The following is a 17,500-nucleotide window of genomic DNA, read 5'->3' as shown; positions in this document are numbered from 1 at the left end:
GTCTAATTGAAGACTTTCAACGCTCATGCTATTTGAAAGAGCTTTCAACATGGAGTGGAGACTCCATAACGTACACAATAACCGCTCTATGAATATCATCCTAATTCAGGTCTTGTTCCGCACTTAAATGGATAACTCAAAGCCTTACCTTGACCAGGAAAACCTCGATGACATAATCGTTTATAGTCACTCACTGGAGGTTTGGAACCCTGAGTACAGTGTTCCGCGTGTAGCAGGAAAAGAGGCTGTACGTGAAAGGGCTTACGATACCGATAAGAGTAAGACAAGAGCGACTTCTTTTTCGGTCACTGGTCTAGTTCCAGCAGGGGTAGGACAGGAGTACCAGTAAGCAAAAGGACTTCTTTGGGAACTCCATTGACATGCTTACACTACCGGGAGTTTCTTGCGCTTGAAGGGGTAAAGGGATTTCGGGGCTATCCCCTTCTAATTCATGATACATTCAGCCCTCTATCCATTGGGATGCTCATAAGAACCTCCGTTTTACCTTCACAGATTCCTATTCTATTCGCTAGAAAGTGAAAGGGTCCTTTAGCATTCCGAGTTATTTCAAAAGATTTTGCTTTATTAGAAAGAACTTATAGTAAGATATCCGTAAACCACCGATATGCCTCACTTTCAAAGCGTAAACTCTTGTAATGGAAGGCTGTTGCAGTAACTAAAACATCTTTGACTTCTTTTGTTAGGAAGACTAGCGGATTTTTCGAAATGAAAGTCCCACTATTTGGCACAGGGTTGATAGGCCTATAAACCTGTAAGCTAGTAGTTTGGTTGATAAAGAGAAGGCCAGTCAAAGACTACCGGTTTAGTTATAAATTAGACATGGAAGTACGCTTCATCAAAGAGAGGTGTCAGCTTAATCCATTGCCGGAAATCCTTCCTGCTGTCTGCGCTTTCCACTGTAATCTAAACCATATGCCTACTTACTCTGTGGGAAGTCTCATAGAATCATAGTTGAAAGTACTGATACAACATAGTAATGGATCTTTGTCCTAAAGGGAGAAAGAAGTTAGGTTCTTAGTAGCAGTGGGTATTGGTACTTCCAACGAAGTCAACTTAGATAAGGTTCTAGCTAGGGTATCCTCTCTTTAAAGTCGAAATCAGGATGTATTAATTATTTCTATTTGAGTTGCCCCTTTCCTCTCTTTCCCTTTGATCACCGACCCTGACTTTCAATCTAGGCCCTGTGATCCTTCCCCCTCCCCCCTTCCCGTGGTTGAGAACCCTTGCCTTTCTTACTAGATTTCCTGTTGATGGGGAAGGCTTGGCAAAGAAGCTTGTGTCGGAAGAGAAGTGGAAAACTAAGCTGTTCGGGCTTAACTTGAACCTGATTGCCCTAGTAGGAGTCAGAATAAGGTTGAGGCTTGTCTTCAAGAACTGACATCTCGGATCTTGCCATTGCCAGGAGCATGGATGCCGAGAATGCCCTCAGTCTATGCCTGTCTATATAGATAGGCTTTAATAAAAAAAAGGCAAGTAAGCCGTAAGCCAAAAAGAAAGGCTTTTAAGGATCTTCGACTGCTTATAAATAAGCTAATAACAGATCTTTTGCGTCTTTCGAGATGACTCCCTTATTTCCTCCTTAGGAGCTAATCTCTTCTTGACTTGAAAGCCTTCTTCCCGGATTCCTCAACCTAGGATAGATCAATTGACTGTGTAAGCTCTCTAAGGTAGCTATCTATCTTTAATGAGGTTCCTAGTGAAGTCATTCTAATCTTCCCATGGTTCTAACCGGACTAGAATACTAGTGACATTCTATCATCCTCTCTCACTATATCAAGATTAGTAATACCTTTCATCCTAGTTGTTCTCTTTCCTCTAGGCTAGAGAATATCTTCTTTCTAGATGTATTTCTTACTTAAAGCACTGGGAGAGAAAAAAGGACTGTAAGCATCTAGTTTGTGATAGCTTCCAATTGAAGTACCGGGTTTATACTATCAGTGCTTTGAGTGTCATCTCATCTGCCCTCCTCTAATCTTCTGTCTCTTCGAGCTGTACCAAAAAAATAAGTTTCAGGGATTCAATTTGTGATATTACTTATTCTTACTTAACGAGTTACTTACTCAATAGAGAATCTAGTATCAAGAATAAAATATTTATTACCTTTAGTATTTGTAGTTAAGATAGTATAAGATTTCAAGAGCCAGGGATAGTAGGACTAAAGTAAAGCAAGCAAGGCCTAAAAGGCAAGGTGCTCAGGTAAAGGCTAAGCTTAGTTGGATGAGTCCCTACAACTTATTTAATTAAAAATTTTCTTAGCAACGAATACGTTTTGAACCCTTTCGAGTGAGAGCTCAGGGATATGATTCCCAGAGATAATTTCAATCTGAAGAAGGCAACTCATCTCCTTAGCAAGAAAGTTAATCCATTAATAAAGCACTACTGACTGATTATACAGTCTGTTTTTCAAGGGAACTCGAAATATCGTAAGTAAGAGAAGACTGACGCCCAAAATTCACATATCTTTCTTGGTTGGACCAACCGGCGAAATCAGTCTTCCTGAATTGGAATAGCAAGAACAAGTCTCTCCATTTTTTTGGGGGAGCAGAGCAGTCAAAGAATGAAACAGATCAAATGATTGTTCTAGAATGGCTATTTCTCACAATTGCTCCTTGTGATGCAGCGGAACCATGGCAATTAGGATCTCAAGACGCAGCAACACCTATGATGCAAGGAATAATAGACTTACATCACGATATCTTTTTCTTCCTCATTCTTATTTTGGTTTTCGTATTATGGATCCTGGTTCGCGCTTTATGGCATTTCCAAAAAGAAAAAAATCCAATCCCGCAAAGGATTGTTCATGGAACTACTATCGAGATTCTTTGGACCATATTTCCTAGTATCATCCTGATGTTCATTGCTATACCATCATTTGCTCTCTTATACTCAATGGACGAGGTAGTAGTAAATCCAGCCATTACTATCAAAGCTATTGGACATCAATGGTATCGGAGTGCGCCTCTTCACGAGGGTGATTTAAGTGCAACGAAATGCCTTAAGAATATGGTTCGCGAAGCATCTGGCTTACCGGTAATCTCCCATTCCCGCCGTCGAGAGACTTAAATAACTATAGCATGCCAGAAACGGGGAGTTGAGATGGTTAGACCTATACCCCGAAATGCTCCCAGCATAGAAGCCTATGGTTCCATCTTGTTGTTGCTGGAGGTACACATCCCTCTTCTCGGTGTGGAGCGATATACGAGAAATAGATGCTCAGCCTGAAATGTCCGATAACGGCGCTGAAGTAGTGAATCTATCGGCACCATAGCTGTGGCATACAACTTTGGACCTAACGGCCGGCCCAGTAACCTTTCGGAATGGGGGATCCCCGTTGGCAACAACCACGGTAGTAGTTGCGGAACTACTGGGCCGGGAGAGGACAACCTCTTGTTCCTGCTCCTCTTTCTTCGCTTCGGGGACGGAGGTCCTACGGTAGGTAACAGCAGGTACAAGCAACTTGACCGAAGGGGACCAGCGCTTCTACTCTTCCACCGAGGAGCCGTTCGCAGCGAGAAGCAAGGGATGTCGTGAACGGTGGGAGGTCACAGAGAATTTACCTATTCATAGAGTGATCCTATGATCGATACAGGATATAGACTATCTCTTTCTTTATTCGATTCTTTTTCGGAAAAAAAAAAGAAGGGTGACTCAACTTCTCAGCTAGAGCTGGGGGTGGGACTTGTTGGCATAATGCAAGCTGGAACGTGGGAATTCGAGGTCTCATGAACTACTACTAAAAACCTACTTTTTTTTCTTTTTGGACAAACGATATCAGGTCAGGTCTATGGATGGATCCAGATCTACGGGCCGGCCGGCCCCGGCCGATGAGCATAGGGAATCTATACTCGAGCGTTCAACTGGGCCCCTGACAGGATAGGTGAGGAATCACTCTTGATCTTTTTTATTGAGGCCTACAACTTCTCCGAGCCGGCTAGCATCCCTTTCCACTGCGCATTTAGCGAACAAAGAAGACGACTATATATAGGATTGAATTCGCTTTCCATGGTGAACTGGTCGTCCCATACCTTCTGCCTGTCTCATATGTGTGGAACCAGGTCTTTTTCGGTTCCAGCCCCCCCTCGAATACATAGGGTAGGTAGGACTGGGTGAGAAAAGGTTCCCTGTTGCCAATAAACTTTCCCCGGCCTTCGATTCCCCTTACTCATAAAGGGTCTTATGGTCGGTACTAACTAAAGAAAAGGAGTCTTCTTTCTAAGAGTAGGCGTGGAGAGCTTTTTGCGGGGAAACTTGCAAGTACAGTTTGGGGGGAGACGGGCGTCGACCCAACCTTATGAGTATTCGGACTATAACAGTTCCGATGAACAGTCACTCACTTTTGACAGTTATATGATTCCAGAAGATGATCTAGAATTGGGTCAATTACGTTTATTAGAAGTGGACAATCGAGTGGTTGTACCAGCCAAAAGTCATCTACGTATTATTGTAACATCTGCTGATGTACTTCATAGTTGGGCTGTACCTTCCTTAGGTGTAAAATGTGATGCTGTACCTGGTCGTTTAAATCAAATCTCTATTTTGGTACAACGAGAAGGAGTTTACTATGGTCAGTGCAGTGAGATTTGTGGAACTAATCATGCCTTTATGCGTGCGCCCGGAAAGATAGGCCGACTGCTGAGCCCACTCTGGCTCAGCCGCACCACCCAGGGTGCGAGCCTCCCGAGAAGCAAGCTATTACAGCGAGCGGCTGGAGCAGTATGGAGCCGAGGAGCAAGGCAGTAGATAAGATAGAAGAAGGGGTCAGGCTCCCGGTGGAGCAGAGGATACGGTTAGGATAACGAACTTGAAACGCGGAGCCCGAGCGTCCGGCGAGCGAGTGGTTAGTGGCCAATAGCGCCCTAGTTGATGGCATTCCTCTCTGCGGCTGGCACTCGAGGAACCACGGGGCACTCCATACAGAGCAAACAAGTCTTAGGGATGAGACGCCCGCGCAAGGACCTCAATTCTCATTAGGAGGTCGAACCAAGGACCTATGGAAGTCGGGGCTAGCCCGTCCCCATGGGCAACGCAACAGTGTCCTGAGGGAGGAGTTTAGAGGCCTTATAGTAGCACGGACTTATTTTTCTTTCTAGGTCATGCGAAGGGGGCCAGTCCAAGATCGTACTGTTCCTCTACAAAGACAACAGACGCTCTCAACGGCTAGGCGCCACTCTCTTTCTGAGTTATTCCAGCTTCTTCATGATTTCGTGCCGCGGTGAACAAACAAAACAAAAAAGAGGGCCATCTCAGCGGAAGGAGAAGGACCTGCAACGGCAGAGACTACTGACCCTATTCTTGTTCCTAGCCGTCTTTTACGAGTCCGGAAAGCCTCCTCAGAGGGATCCTCAAAATAGAATAGAGAAGGGCGGGCAGGGCTTCCGCAAGAGCCTCCCCCCTCTTCCCGGTCAAGATAGATGGGAAGGAGCCCTATCAAGGCCATAACCAGTCTCTTTATTTATGTACGTACACCTTTGTTTCAGGGTGGGGCCGCCCTTCCTCCTGCTAATCCGGCCATTTCCGAACCTGTCTTTCTCATCCCATTCAATGGAGGACTTTTAAATTATTGCGATTCCCAGCCCCCTTAGCTTATTATTTTATATATATCTATCTATATTATTTTATAAGGTTCCAAACCTCAGCTCGGCTAAACAGGCTCAATGATCTCTTTCTTCGCTTCGATAGGCCGGTACGGCGCTCCGCGTGGTTATATTCATACATGTTCCGACTCGCCGGTCATTATGGATCTAGTGGCATGGCGGGGCAAAAGAAAAGGGGGGGGGAAGCAACTACGAAGCTTCGTAGACTCGACAAGTCGCTCCGCTTATAGAATAGAATGAAGCAAGCTAGCGACTCTCCTAGTAGCGAAGGAAAGGGGCAGAGAAGGGGTTGGATTTCACCTATGATCAGATCAATGATCAGATCAGTGGGCAACCATAGTTTACTTTTTTCGTAGTGTTGTTAACGTTGTTGAAAGCTCATTACTTATTTAAGCAGGCCTCGCTTTTCGGAGCTGCTCCCAGCTCACACTATGGTGGAGGAGGTGCCGTGAAGATCTAGGAGTGTGAGCAGTACGAGCTGAAAGGCTCCCATACTGTTTGGAGGGCAGGGGGCATAGATGCCAAACAAACCTGACCCCTATCTATCGTCGTAGAAGCTGTTCCTAGGAAAGATTATGGTTCTCGGGTATCCAATCAATTAATCCCCCAAACCGGGGAAGCTTAAGCGGAAATGAAAGGGTAGGGTGAGGGAAAAGAAAAGGGGGGAAGCAACTCAATTTAAGGCTTCGCTCCCAGATCGCTTCGTGAGCTCATTTAGTAGACAGCGAGTGTGCGCCCCTTTAGAGAAGAGATAGGGGCGAGTACTACACGAGCTCGTAAGTAAAGTACGGAACAAGCCTTGTCTACGAAGCAGAGCGACCTCGTCTTGCTTGCTTCTGGCGAAGCTTCTAGCACTGGATAATAGGCATGGCAGGAATACGACTTTTTAGGTCGACCACTACACTACATAGAAGCGATAGCGAAGCCAAGCCGTATAAAGGCGAGCAGCCCTTATAGCAATAGCAAACGGCCTACTTATAGCCCTTCCCAATTTCCAGTAGTAAACTTCCCAAGTTTAAGCAGGATAACCCCCTCTCTATTCTTCTCTTCATGTATGTGGGCTGCCTGCCCCTTCCCGAATAGACGAACAGGAACAAGCTGAAGAAGCGAGAGATATTTGAGATTCCGTAAGTAACTTAGTGAGTGCTTTCTAAGGGAAAAAGAAAATGAAATACGAACAACCGCGCTGGTCGTTTCTCGGAATCATTTTCAGAAATAAGAAAAAATGCAAAAAAGAGTAAGAACTACTCTACTTTCTTTATTTATCCTTGTAGTCTTAGTAGTCTTATTGTATTTTCTTGGAGTCCGGTGCGGACAATTGGAGTTCGTTCATGCCTTATTCTTGAAGGTTACTCTTTCTTTGGGGGTTCGATCTCTCTCTGTACTCCTACTTAAAGTAGGGTGTTCTGGTTTTATTATTTCGGCTATTGGTTTTGCTGTGAGGGCGATCCTCGCTACCGAAGCCACGCCCTATGTAAGTATGGTTTTACCAGCTGAGGAAAGGGCTTCCTCGCCTCTACCCCCTATTCCCAGCCCTGGGAGTACAGGCTCATCTTGGATTGAAGAGACTTATAGGGGCGGGGCTGAAGCTTCCTCTTCGGCACCACTCCAGCAGCAAGGAGCTTCATCTCATACCAATCCTAATGGTTCACCATCCTTGTCCGAACAATTTCCTATTCTTAAGATGCCATCTCCTAAGCTAAGAGAGATGCAAGAACTGCTTTCACATTTCAGATACGAAAATGAGGCATCATCTTCTGCGCGCGAAATGGCGGGTCCTTCAAATGCCACCTTTCCATCAAGCTCCGAGCTTACGCTCGAACAGGCAGTACTTTATGAAAGAGAAACCATAAGAACTACTCTTATTAATGGTATCTCTAGATATCTGGATCTCTTTGAGAAAGATATCATCCAAGAATATCCAGAGGCTGCCGTAGAGATAGGCACGCTTACCTTTTTTTAAAATTTGCGGAAATCCCTTGTAAGCGACTACGGCTTCGAGAACCCATCTCCTTCTTCCCTTACTAGCCTGAAGGCCTTTCATAGTGTTATAAAAAAAGAACTCTCTTTCTTAGAGGACAAGCCCCCTTATTTTAAAAATAATATCATTTACGATAATTTAAGGGGGGTCATTCTGAGAGAGAAAAGAGAACCTCCCATTAATGATCCGAAGTTGGACTAATTTGGAAACATTGGGCAATTTACTTTATACCTACTATTCCGTCTGGTTTTTGGTTCCTAGTCTGATTTTATTAGTAGCCATGATTGGGGCTATAGTACTGACTATGCATAGGACTACTAAGGTGAAAAGACAGGATGTATTCCGACGAAATGCTATTGATTCTAGGAGGACTATAATGAGGGGGATGACAGATCTACTCACGATCAACTAAAAGGAGAAGTCGCGCCGAAAGGAGCATATTGGTTCGAATCCAATTCGTGAGAAGAGTCCAAGCGAGAGACTATAACAGTCAAAAGGCCTTCGGCTAAAATACAAATAGTCATAGAGCTCGTTGTTTCACTCATAAAAGATGATGGATAAGCAGTCGTCTCTTACTATATTCCTTCCTAAGTAAGGAATGGCGGGACGGATTAAAGCAAGAATCCCTCAACCCCTTCGGTTAACTATATCTGCTCTAGGAAATAGGGTTGATTTGTGACAACTTTCGTCACCGTCTTTCTAAGTGGTATGGTAGGCTAGCTAGTTGACGGGCTTTTAACTGCGGTCTGGTTTCAAAGACCGGACACCTATAAGTATACTACTGGATTGAAGGCCTTTTGATGACGTTGGGATGATGACAAGTCTCTGCCTGCAGACTAACACTCTGGAGACTGCGGGTACCTACGGTGCAACCCCGCTTAGGTCGGAAGCCATCCCAGCCCGGGCGAATTGGGTCTTTGCATTAACTAAAAAAAGGATAAAAAGCGCATCAGGTATAGGAAGGACTTCTTACAGGAGCACAGGAGAACAACCTATATCAAGGATGGTAGCTGACTAGCACTAACAAGAGGGCACTGATGGGATGAGTTCCTTGATTTACTAGTCAAGAGATTCTCTGGGGAGCTTATTACAGATATATTTCATGAAATAGAAGATGAAAAGAAACCTACAGAGGTTACTAACCCGGCATTAGAAAAGACGATATCCACAATGTTTCCTTCATTTTTGGATAAATATCCCGATCTGATCGATGGGCGCATCAAATACCAAGATGATCTACCTGATAATGACTGATAACTATAGCAATAACTATAAAAAAAGTACTCTCCTATTAAATTAGAAAGGGATTCTTCTTAAATAGATAGAAAAGGCCTTCTACTTACAGGCAAATAAGTCCCTACTAGTGGGATAGCCACGTACTCAGAAAAGAGTCCGCACTACTAGGGCGAGGATACCTATTTCTATATAAGAGAGAACTACATAACAGTTGGGGCGTTAAGCCATCATATTCCTTTCAGTAGTCTAATGAGTACGCCCGGGCCTCCCTTTAAAGATAAAGACAGAAGCGCCTCCAATTGCTCACCAAGAAGAAGTTTGAGCGCGAGAGCAAAGAAATCGGGGTCATTTACGCTGTTGTGACAAGAGAAGTCGACCAAAGGGGTGCTGATCAGTCCATAAAAGTCCCTAACGTGAGTGCTCTAGAATTTGCTAAAAGATTTATGGCCTATTCTATAAGGTTACACTTTACTTTAGTCCTGTGTCCCTTCGGGTTCTCCGTACTCTCTCTTCTCTTCTGGAGTTTCCACTTTCCTGTTTTCGGAACTGCGAGTCAATTTGCTGTGTTCGTACAGGTTACGCGGTGGATCTTCTCTTATAAGGTCTACTCACGTCAAGGTCTTCCGGCATCTAAACGTTGGAAGCGCCATTATCTCTTAATGTTTTCGCTGACTGGCATACTTCCTTTACCATTGAAGTTTTGGTTAGCATTTCCAGATTTGGGAGTGTTGACTGCAGAGCAGTATGGAATGGTAAGGGCGTTTATCATGGAGCGTGTACGTCCATCAAACTTCAATGAAGTTGAAATTGATCGGATTCGTACTTTCTATGGTGACGATGCAGATTGCATGTTTTAAAGATTTTTGAAAGAAAGATGGATGGAGTATCATCTCCGATATCTGCATTGGTATGCTACTGCATGGTTGGACTACTAGAGCAACGGCACTACTGCAAGCTTAAGAATAGAGTCGTGTGAGTGCATGGTTGGTCCTGAACCAGAGATGAGGTAAGGATATGTATACCTGGGTTAAACTTTTTGGGTTTATGAGTTGCTTTTTTCCTTTTTTGGACAAGCGCCGGAAGAGGCTTTCATTTAGTTGACGTTTTAGTGGGTGACGTCTATTAAAAAAAGAAAAAGATGAAGAGTCAGTTTTCCTATGTCTTCGGGTGCCACAGCTGCTACATTAAACACTTCGTCTATGGTGTCTTTCACCCCGGGCAACGCAACCTGTTGCCTAGTTTTGAGTCTTGCTCACCTTCAAGTTCAAGATTCTTTACCCACACTTTCACTCACAAAAAAGGCACTGAATCAGCTAATCAGCTCAGTCGGAGACGAGATGCTGTTAAAGAGCCCTAATTCGTATTCGTGCTATGAAGTTGGTCAATCCTCAAGGATTGAATACTTTCCTCTCCTTAGTTCTTAACTTGGGTCTCTCTCTGATAAGGAATGAATCAAATTATCGCATGAACGCAACTCCTTTCATTCATTCTTATTCTTCACTTATCAAAAGTTATATTATATAAGTCAAAGCCTTAAGCTAAGCAGCATACTCGAATCCTTCAACGATGCTGCTGCCGTTTCGGCTTACGACTCTTGAACTTGAAGGTGAGCGAGCCGGTTTAGTTTGGCTCACATCATGTGAATTCTTCAGGGAATTGGGCCTGTGTACAGTAATTGTTCAAAAAAACCCTACTCTTACTTAGTTCATGCTGCCGGGTGTCGATATGGCAAGTCTGGAGTCAGAAGATCGGTCCCTTCCTGCGCGTATAACACTCAGCATGTAAACTTCCTAACCATCTTGTTGAATGGCTTGTCTCCGGAAAGAAAAACAACCCTATCAGAGGAACGGAGTAGCTCGACCAGCGAGAGAAGAACGGAGTAGCTTGTCTAGAGGGAGAGGCTAGCTTATTGCGTTCCAACGGCTGCTCTTTTTAGCCGATTTCCTACGTTTAGGCATTAATGTAACGATACCTGTGGAGTCCCTTTTGCGCGATAGAGGCTAAATAAGTTGGGCTTGTGCTCGAAACCCTGGAAAGAAGATAAGATGAAGATAAGATACAGTAGATCCGGAGGCGAAAGCCACACAATCAAACAAGCGGTTCAACAACACAGTACCGAAAAAGCCTTACGAAAAAGCTATGGAAAGGCATTGGCTTGAAAGAGAGGTTACGGAGTCTCTCGACTAGGTATGTTGTTAAGAAAAGACCTCCCTACCCTAGAGCTAGATTCAACTTCCCCCGGGCTTGACCTAGGAAAGAAAATCGAAGTCAGTGTGTTAAGTGGCATTTTCATTTCACTTCTTGGCCTGGACACTCTCTTCGTCTAAGGTCTTGGCTTGGCCACTCCATTAAGCTTTCCCATCTAACAAGGGAAGTCTATTGAATGGGGTACGAAAGATTGCTATTCAAAGCATCGTTAAGAGTTCTCCCTTCTAGGGAGATAAGATGACTCTTTTCCTTCTATGGAGCGGGATGTGAGCTTCTCGCCTACTGATCTTACTCAAAAAGAGTCAATGGCAGCAGACGCAGAGTAAGAAAACCTTGCATCACATCACACATAAGGTAGTTTACTAGATATCACTTACAGGTAAGTCTCTTTCAAGTCAATGCCTTCTTCGGCCCTCACCTTTCTCTCGCTCTGAGCTCTACTCTTCTGGTAGGTAGTACGTGCTTGCCCTGTTCGCTCATCTGATCGAGAATCTCGAATCTGTTTAGCCTTGCTATCATCTGCTGGTCATTCAATCTGATGGTAACTGGAATCAGAAAGAGGATGGGGGAATTAGGATAAAAAGAAAGTCTAGCACATCTCTCCACGTCACGAATCTCTCTGTCTTGCTATTAGCCCTAGGCTTAAAAGTAGCAGTACCATTCGCAGGTATTTTCGTTTGAGTTCCCTCCTTTCTGGACTTCTTTTATATGTCCGAATGTTGAGCCGATATACCTTATTTATAGCCTCTCGGGGATCAAGAATAGGCCTTTCAGAAGGCATAGAAACTACATATGAGGAAGATGCAGATACGGAAGAGGAGCTCTACCCGGCGTTCATCCCGTAGTTGAGGCGAATCACCTTCATCAGCTTCTAGTAGGAGCTGAGCTCTTCCGCTAGCTCTGGTAGTAAGGCTCTTCGGTCAATAGTTCGTAACAAGGCTTTCGCCAACCTAGTAGAGTAAGTGGAGGACGTTGATAGACGATTTGGTCTACTACCTCGGCTTGATCTATTGGGAATGGAATTTCTTTTTTGTCTTTCACGGATTAGCCTTTCGACTCCCTCCTATCGTAAGCAAGTCTTGAAGGTCGACCGATAACGAGAGGATATTTCTAAAGATAGTTGCAAAGAAAATGATGAACTAAAGTAGAAGGCTCAAAGAGCAATCAATCTAAGTAAACGAGATAGAGTTGATCCAAGTAGGAAGATAGCTTGTGCCAGATCAATCAATTCCCTCGGTAAGGCCTAAGATATGCTATATAGAATATATCATACCTTAGCAGCACCTTTCTCGCTCTAGAGCCTAACATAAGGCGCGGGTAATAACCGTATGGGTCTTCTCAAAGAGTCCGATCTCTGTTGTTATTCATTCTAGCGACTGTTTGACGGGCTTAGATCCATAGTGAAGGTCTGCCCACGGCACGGGATAACACAATAGCCAAACGAATGAACGAAAGACTACATAGAATGAAAGATAGCTTGAATGCAAGCAAGGGAGAACAATCCAACTATGATATTGAACTAAAGCACCTCTCCTAAAAGACTACATAGAAGCAGAACCAGAGAAGACTAACACGGGGGAGAGACAACGGGGAGGAACCCAACTACAAAAGGTACATCGAACTCGAATGAACCAGAAGGCTTCCTCAGTAAGAAACCATAAGTCTAAGCAAGAGACTTGCAGGGCTTCATTCATGAACACACTATGGGAGAGAAAGCACCCTCATCGAGCTGATCGACGTCGAGTCTCATACGGGGATCTTATAATGCTCCAGATCACTCTATCAACCCATTCCAGTCCCACCTTCATTCGTGTGCTGCAACTCATCAGCTATAGCCAGTAGCTAGGAGTTCTCACTTCAAGCGGATATTCGATAAATACAGCACCTCTAGTAGTTGGAGAAGGAGATAGGCCGCCCACCTATTCGATCATATGCCATACTTTCATCAACAAAGAATGGAAACCTGCCTGCTAACAGCAAAGGATATAGCCATTCCAAATCCACCCAACAACAACCGTTGCTTCGACCGGAGGTAGTTTACTAACTCTTTTAGGTAGAAGCACCTATTAGCGTACAGTAACTCTTTCCAGCAAGTCTACGCATAATCAATCATCTGAAGAAGCCTTAAGTGTGACGACGCCATCTGAATCTATAAAGACTTGTAAACCCCCAAAAGTGGGTAATGGTTCATCACAGATTCCAATAGACCAAATCTCTCCATCTACCCCCAGCAGATCAATCGCGTTGAAGATGCGATGGAAAAAATAGCATCTCGGGCGGAGAGACCTGGTTCTCCAAATGAAGCATGGAAAGCTCTACTTGAGCTTTTAAACTAAGATAAGAATAGGACCAGGGGACAAATCAATAGGAAATGTCATGTCATTGGAAGTGATCGTAAGGTTTGAGTATTACACCAAGAATTGACAAGCAAGCGACTTGACTACTTATGATATTAATTGTTTTTGAAAGACGTAACTACATATCTATAAGTAACTTTCATTCTAGGAACGTAGTCGCTATAGCGAAACTATTGGATATGTATGTAAGTAATACACTCGGAGAAGAGGCTCAGCCGAAAGATAAACTTAATTCAAATCTCACTTTAAGACGGTTGTTAGCCGTCTCAGTAAGGGTAGTGAGCAAGTTTAGGTTTAGGGGAATGATTCTTAGGAAGCGAAGCAACCTCTTCTCTTTGCGGGACTCCTTCTTAGGGCGTGAAAGCATTCCATCGGGCTTCCCGCTGAAGGATGTGTTCAAGTCGCTTCTTTTCCGCTTTCATCTGAGGCCAATAAAATCGAGCGCCAAGCAACGCCATTGTTCGGTGCTGACCGGGATGTCCTGCCCAAGGGGCAAGTCCAGATTCCTCTTTTTCACTCACCATCAACAGGAAAGTGTGGCATACTATTTCTATTATATACGATTAATGTGCAGCTAGGCTACTTATGAACTTTCTAACTTTAGCTAGCTGACTGGTTTCCTACTGGCTTTCAATCTTTGGACAGCTATCCTTGCCCAGCTGGACTTTGTTTTATCCCACGCCTGACTATGAAGAGCTTCGAGTCTATCGGGAGAGGATGTGGTGGTAACCCCCTCAGCTTCGTCTAGAGCCGGGCGTCCAGCCGTGTAGGAAGACTCACCCTAGCCACTATAGCAACCCCACCCCCAACTCTAGCTGAGAAGCACCCTCCATCCACTTCCCCTTTTCCGTGTGCCCAAAAGCCCGCCCGCCCGGTTTATGAGCCCATTTCCGATTCCCTTACCCAATCTCATGAGAAGCAAGCCCAGCAGGCCCTACCTTAAAATGTCCCCGGACAGCCAGCCCTCACCAGGCTGCTAGCATTGCTAAATGCTCCGCCACGAAGCAAGCTATCCCGAATACGACAGATGCGGAAGTGGGGAAGCCGGAAGTGGCTAAAGAAGTCGGAGGAAGAAAGTAGTTGGACAACTGTATACACGAGGGTACATTAGTCTTCTAGGAATTGGCAACATTGACAGAAAGGGGAAAGGGTAGGAATACCCTTTTTTAGGTGTAGCTATACTAAAGTAGTTGGCCTAACCTTAGGTTCCCGTAACCAAGTTTTTCTTTCTCATTCCTTATGTACTTTTTCTTACTTCATCCATACTTTTTTACTTTTTCTGAAGTGTGGGGCAAACGGCGCCCTCTACTTCTACTTCTAACTAAAGGCGAAGAGCCGGCATTGCAAGCAAATAGAGAGCCTCCGCCCGTTTGATCGGTTGCGAGCCAGAAAGCGTACCGGCAGTTTGAGTCACGAAAGGGCCGCTTGCTTAACTTCATTTTTCTATAGAATAAAATAATATAATTCTATATCTATCTATAAACAAAAAAGATATATATATATAATCTTTTTATTTTTCCAATTGTTCATTCCTGGCGAGAGGAAGAAGCAGATAGAGCAAAGGCCTCCTCTTTCCGTTCGCTCTTCCCGAAGTGAGCGAATTGCATGTAGAGATCCGTAGGGGCTTATAGTTTAATTGGTTGAAACGTACCGCTCATAACGGTGATATTGTAGGTTCGAGCCCTACTAAGCCTACCACCCCCTGCTCTTCTCTTTCAGCCCTTGCTGGTGAAAGTCTTAGAATGAATGTTGGCCTAGATAGAGGAATAAAAACTAGCTCGACCGGAAGGGAGAGGATAGGCGAATCAGTAACTGAAATGAAAGCTGGAGTAAGACAGTCAGTTGGAGAGCTAGGATGAAGAAGTAGGAAGGGATATTCTAAAGGCAGAAGGGTAAGAGATAGAAGGCTGTCTTTGAGGATAGGATGGTCGGACAAGGAATCCAACCTCTTTCTATAGATAAGATAAGTCTGTAACTTCAGGTCGAATCACTAGAAGGTATACTATTCTGAGGGTAGGCATTCGCCGTCCCTCAATCGCTTACTGATATGCTTTATCTCATCTAGCAGCACTCTAAGACCCTCTTTCCACCCTACTGGCTTTAGGTAAGGGTCTCAGATCGTATGCTTTCTAGCCTGCCTCTTTCTTGAGCTGCCCATGGAATAAAAAGTAGATCTCTATCTGATCTGTGAAGTGAAAGACTAGTCCTGATCTTATTGAATTAATTCCATCTAAGAAGTAGAAGTAGGTTCGCTGAAGCCCATCTATTCAATAAGATCAGTTAAGCAGTTGTTAGGGCCACTCGACTTATAAGTAGTAGTATCACTTTTTTCCTATATGATAATCCACTTTTAAAAACAATTGAGCCTTCATCATGGGAATAAATAGGATAACAGGATTCCAGCTGTAGTTTCTTGTTAGGTCGGTAAAACTGTCCATGTAGCTAAAGTAAAGCCAATTGTTCGAGTTCGCGTTCTCGTTCAGGACAGGACAGTATGGGACCTCTTGCTTAGGGCTTTGGAAGCAAGCAACCAACCCGGCGGAAGTCGATCGGAAGTTTACTATTTGACAAAGGGGCGCGTTAGCGGCATAAGAGTAAGTAAACAGATCAGGTGTAGCGATAGGGCGGTTTACAATTCTATTCAAACAGGCTATTGCGCCTAAGTCAATCGCTAGCCTAGGGCTTTGCCATACCAGTGAGTCTGAGGCGCTGCTCTCGACCAAAGTCGCACGTGATGCTAAGTAAGGATGAACCCCCCTACCACTGTTAAATAGCGCCCTCTTCTCTTACTTCTGCCATTGTCTCAGAAGAGAAGGGCTGAAGTCACTCTTTTTCTTTAGAAGAAGGGTTCATTCGGGTAAAGCCATTTTATATAAAATAAGAAATCGCATGTCCTTAACAGTCTGTTTTCAGCTTCTTGCGGTAATCAGAACATAAAAGACAATCATACCGACGAGGTGAGTCCCACCGTCACATCCCAATACCGCGCAGGCAAGTCCTTTGAAGCTCTCCTTTTTTACTAGTCACGCCCACCATGGGATTGATGGCTTTTTTAGTAGCTTTTTGCGGGGAAGAGAAGAACAGGGACCCCCTTTAACAAACAAGCCAAGCCCTTCGGCCTGGGCCATTCAGAACACGTTTTACTCCCTGTCCAGGCAGCTAATTCTTTCTTGAAGGTAATGTCCTAATAGATCTAATAGATATGGAAAGGTTGATTTGTGCTTTTTGCTTCCGCACCGTCATAATACTAAACATCGGCAGGCATACCCCGGAACCAATTCATCTCATCGGCCCGCTTTGCTAATCCGTGGACCAAGGGATGTAGGCCTAGGAAAACTTGAAAGAAAGAAGCAATACCGACGGTACCAAAAGAGCTAAGAGCTCAAAGCCGAAGAGAGCCCTGTGTCCCGCTGATAGAATGGAAAGGGAAGGGCCAGCATCGATAGACGCTCGAAAACCATCGGCGGAGGGGTCCCCTTTTCACCAAGGAAGGGACGATCCGCATTGACGATGAAGAAAAAGGTAACACGAAAATAGAACAGCGGGTCTTTCTTTTCGGTCTTTACTGAAACAGATACACGAGCTTCATCTCATGCATGATCTTTTCAGAGCACGGGTCGGGAGGACATTGCAAAAAACGCCAGTGGAGGTCTGGTCTCAAAGTCTAGTCTTTCTTCTCCTATCACTGCCTTTGGGGAACAAGCAGGTGAAGAGCTTAGTGTAACGGTCCGGAGCGCTGCCTCTTACTAAGAGAACAGATGCCACGCAAACACAGAAAAAGGGCAAATGGGTAAAAGAGTAGACTAGCCGGCAAAAGGAAAGTCGAAATAAGCGGTTAGGCTTAGAGCTGTTAACGGATATGGAAAACTACCTTACAAAGCTGCTACCTACCTTGGAAGGTCAGCGGAAAGAGCTAGAACAACGGGAAAAGAGCTGGGAGTTAGGCTTCGGGGTCTTTTGAAGAAGGAGATGGCACCTCTACTTCAGGTGGTCACTTCATATTCTTCTCCCGAGCTCATGGAATTGACGTAAGCGGTTGGGTGGTCAGGTGAGCCCTAATAAAGCTTAGAAAAGATGAGATAGGGAGGGCCCTTGGATGATTG

At 44.5% G+C, this 17,500-nt stretch overlaps 1 protein-coding gene across 1 annotated transcript in view; it reads left to right on the top strand.

Moving 5' to 3' along the window:
- LOC122584395 overlaps positions 1–6,613 on the top strand; it is an 11,587-nt gene extending 4,974 nt beyond the window's left edge. The window contains exons 5-8 of the mRNA XM_043756576.1: positions 220–345; positions 2,463–2,974; positions 4,310–4,627; positions 6,158–6,613. Of these exons, the coding sequence (XP_043612511.1) occupies positions 220–345; positions 2,463–2,974; positions 4,310–4,627; positions 6,158–6,240 (1,039 nt within the window). The 3' untranslated portion in view covers positions 6,241–6,613. The remainder of the gene's footprint in view (positions 1–219; positions 346–2,462; positions 2,975–4,309; positions 4,628–6,157) is intronic.
- Positions 6,614–17,500: the final 10,887 nt, after the last annotated feature.

The sequence above is a fragment of the Erigeron canadensis genome, unplaced genomic scaffold (genome assembly GCF_010389155.1).
Source record: "Erigeron canadensis isolate Cc75 unplaced genomic scaffold, C_canadensis_v1 Conyza_canadensis_unscaffolded:263, whole genome shotgun sequence".
Taxonomy (NCBI): domain Eukaryota; kingdom Viridiplantae; phylum Streptophyta; class Magnoliopsida; order Asterales; family Asteraceae; genus Erigeron; species Erigeron canadensis.
The sequence above is the reverse complement of the archived record's forward strand: the minus strand, read 5'-3'. Positions and strand labels throughout refer to the sequence as shown.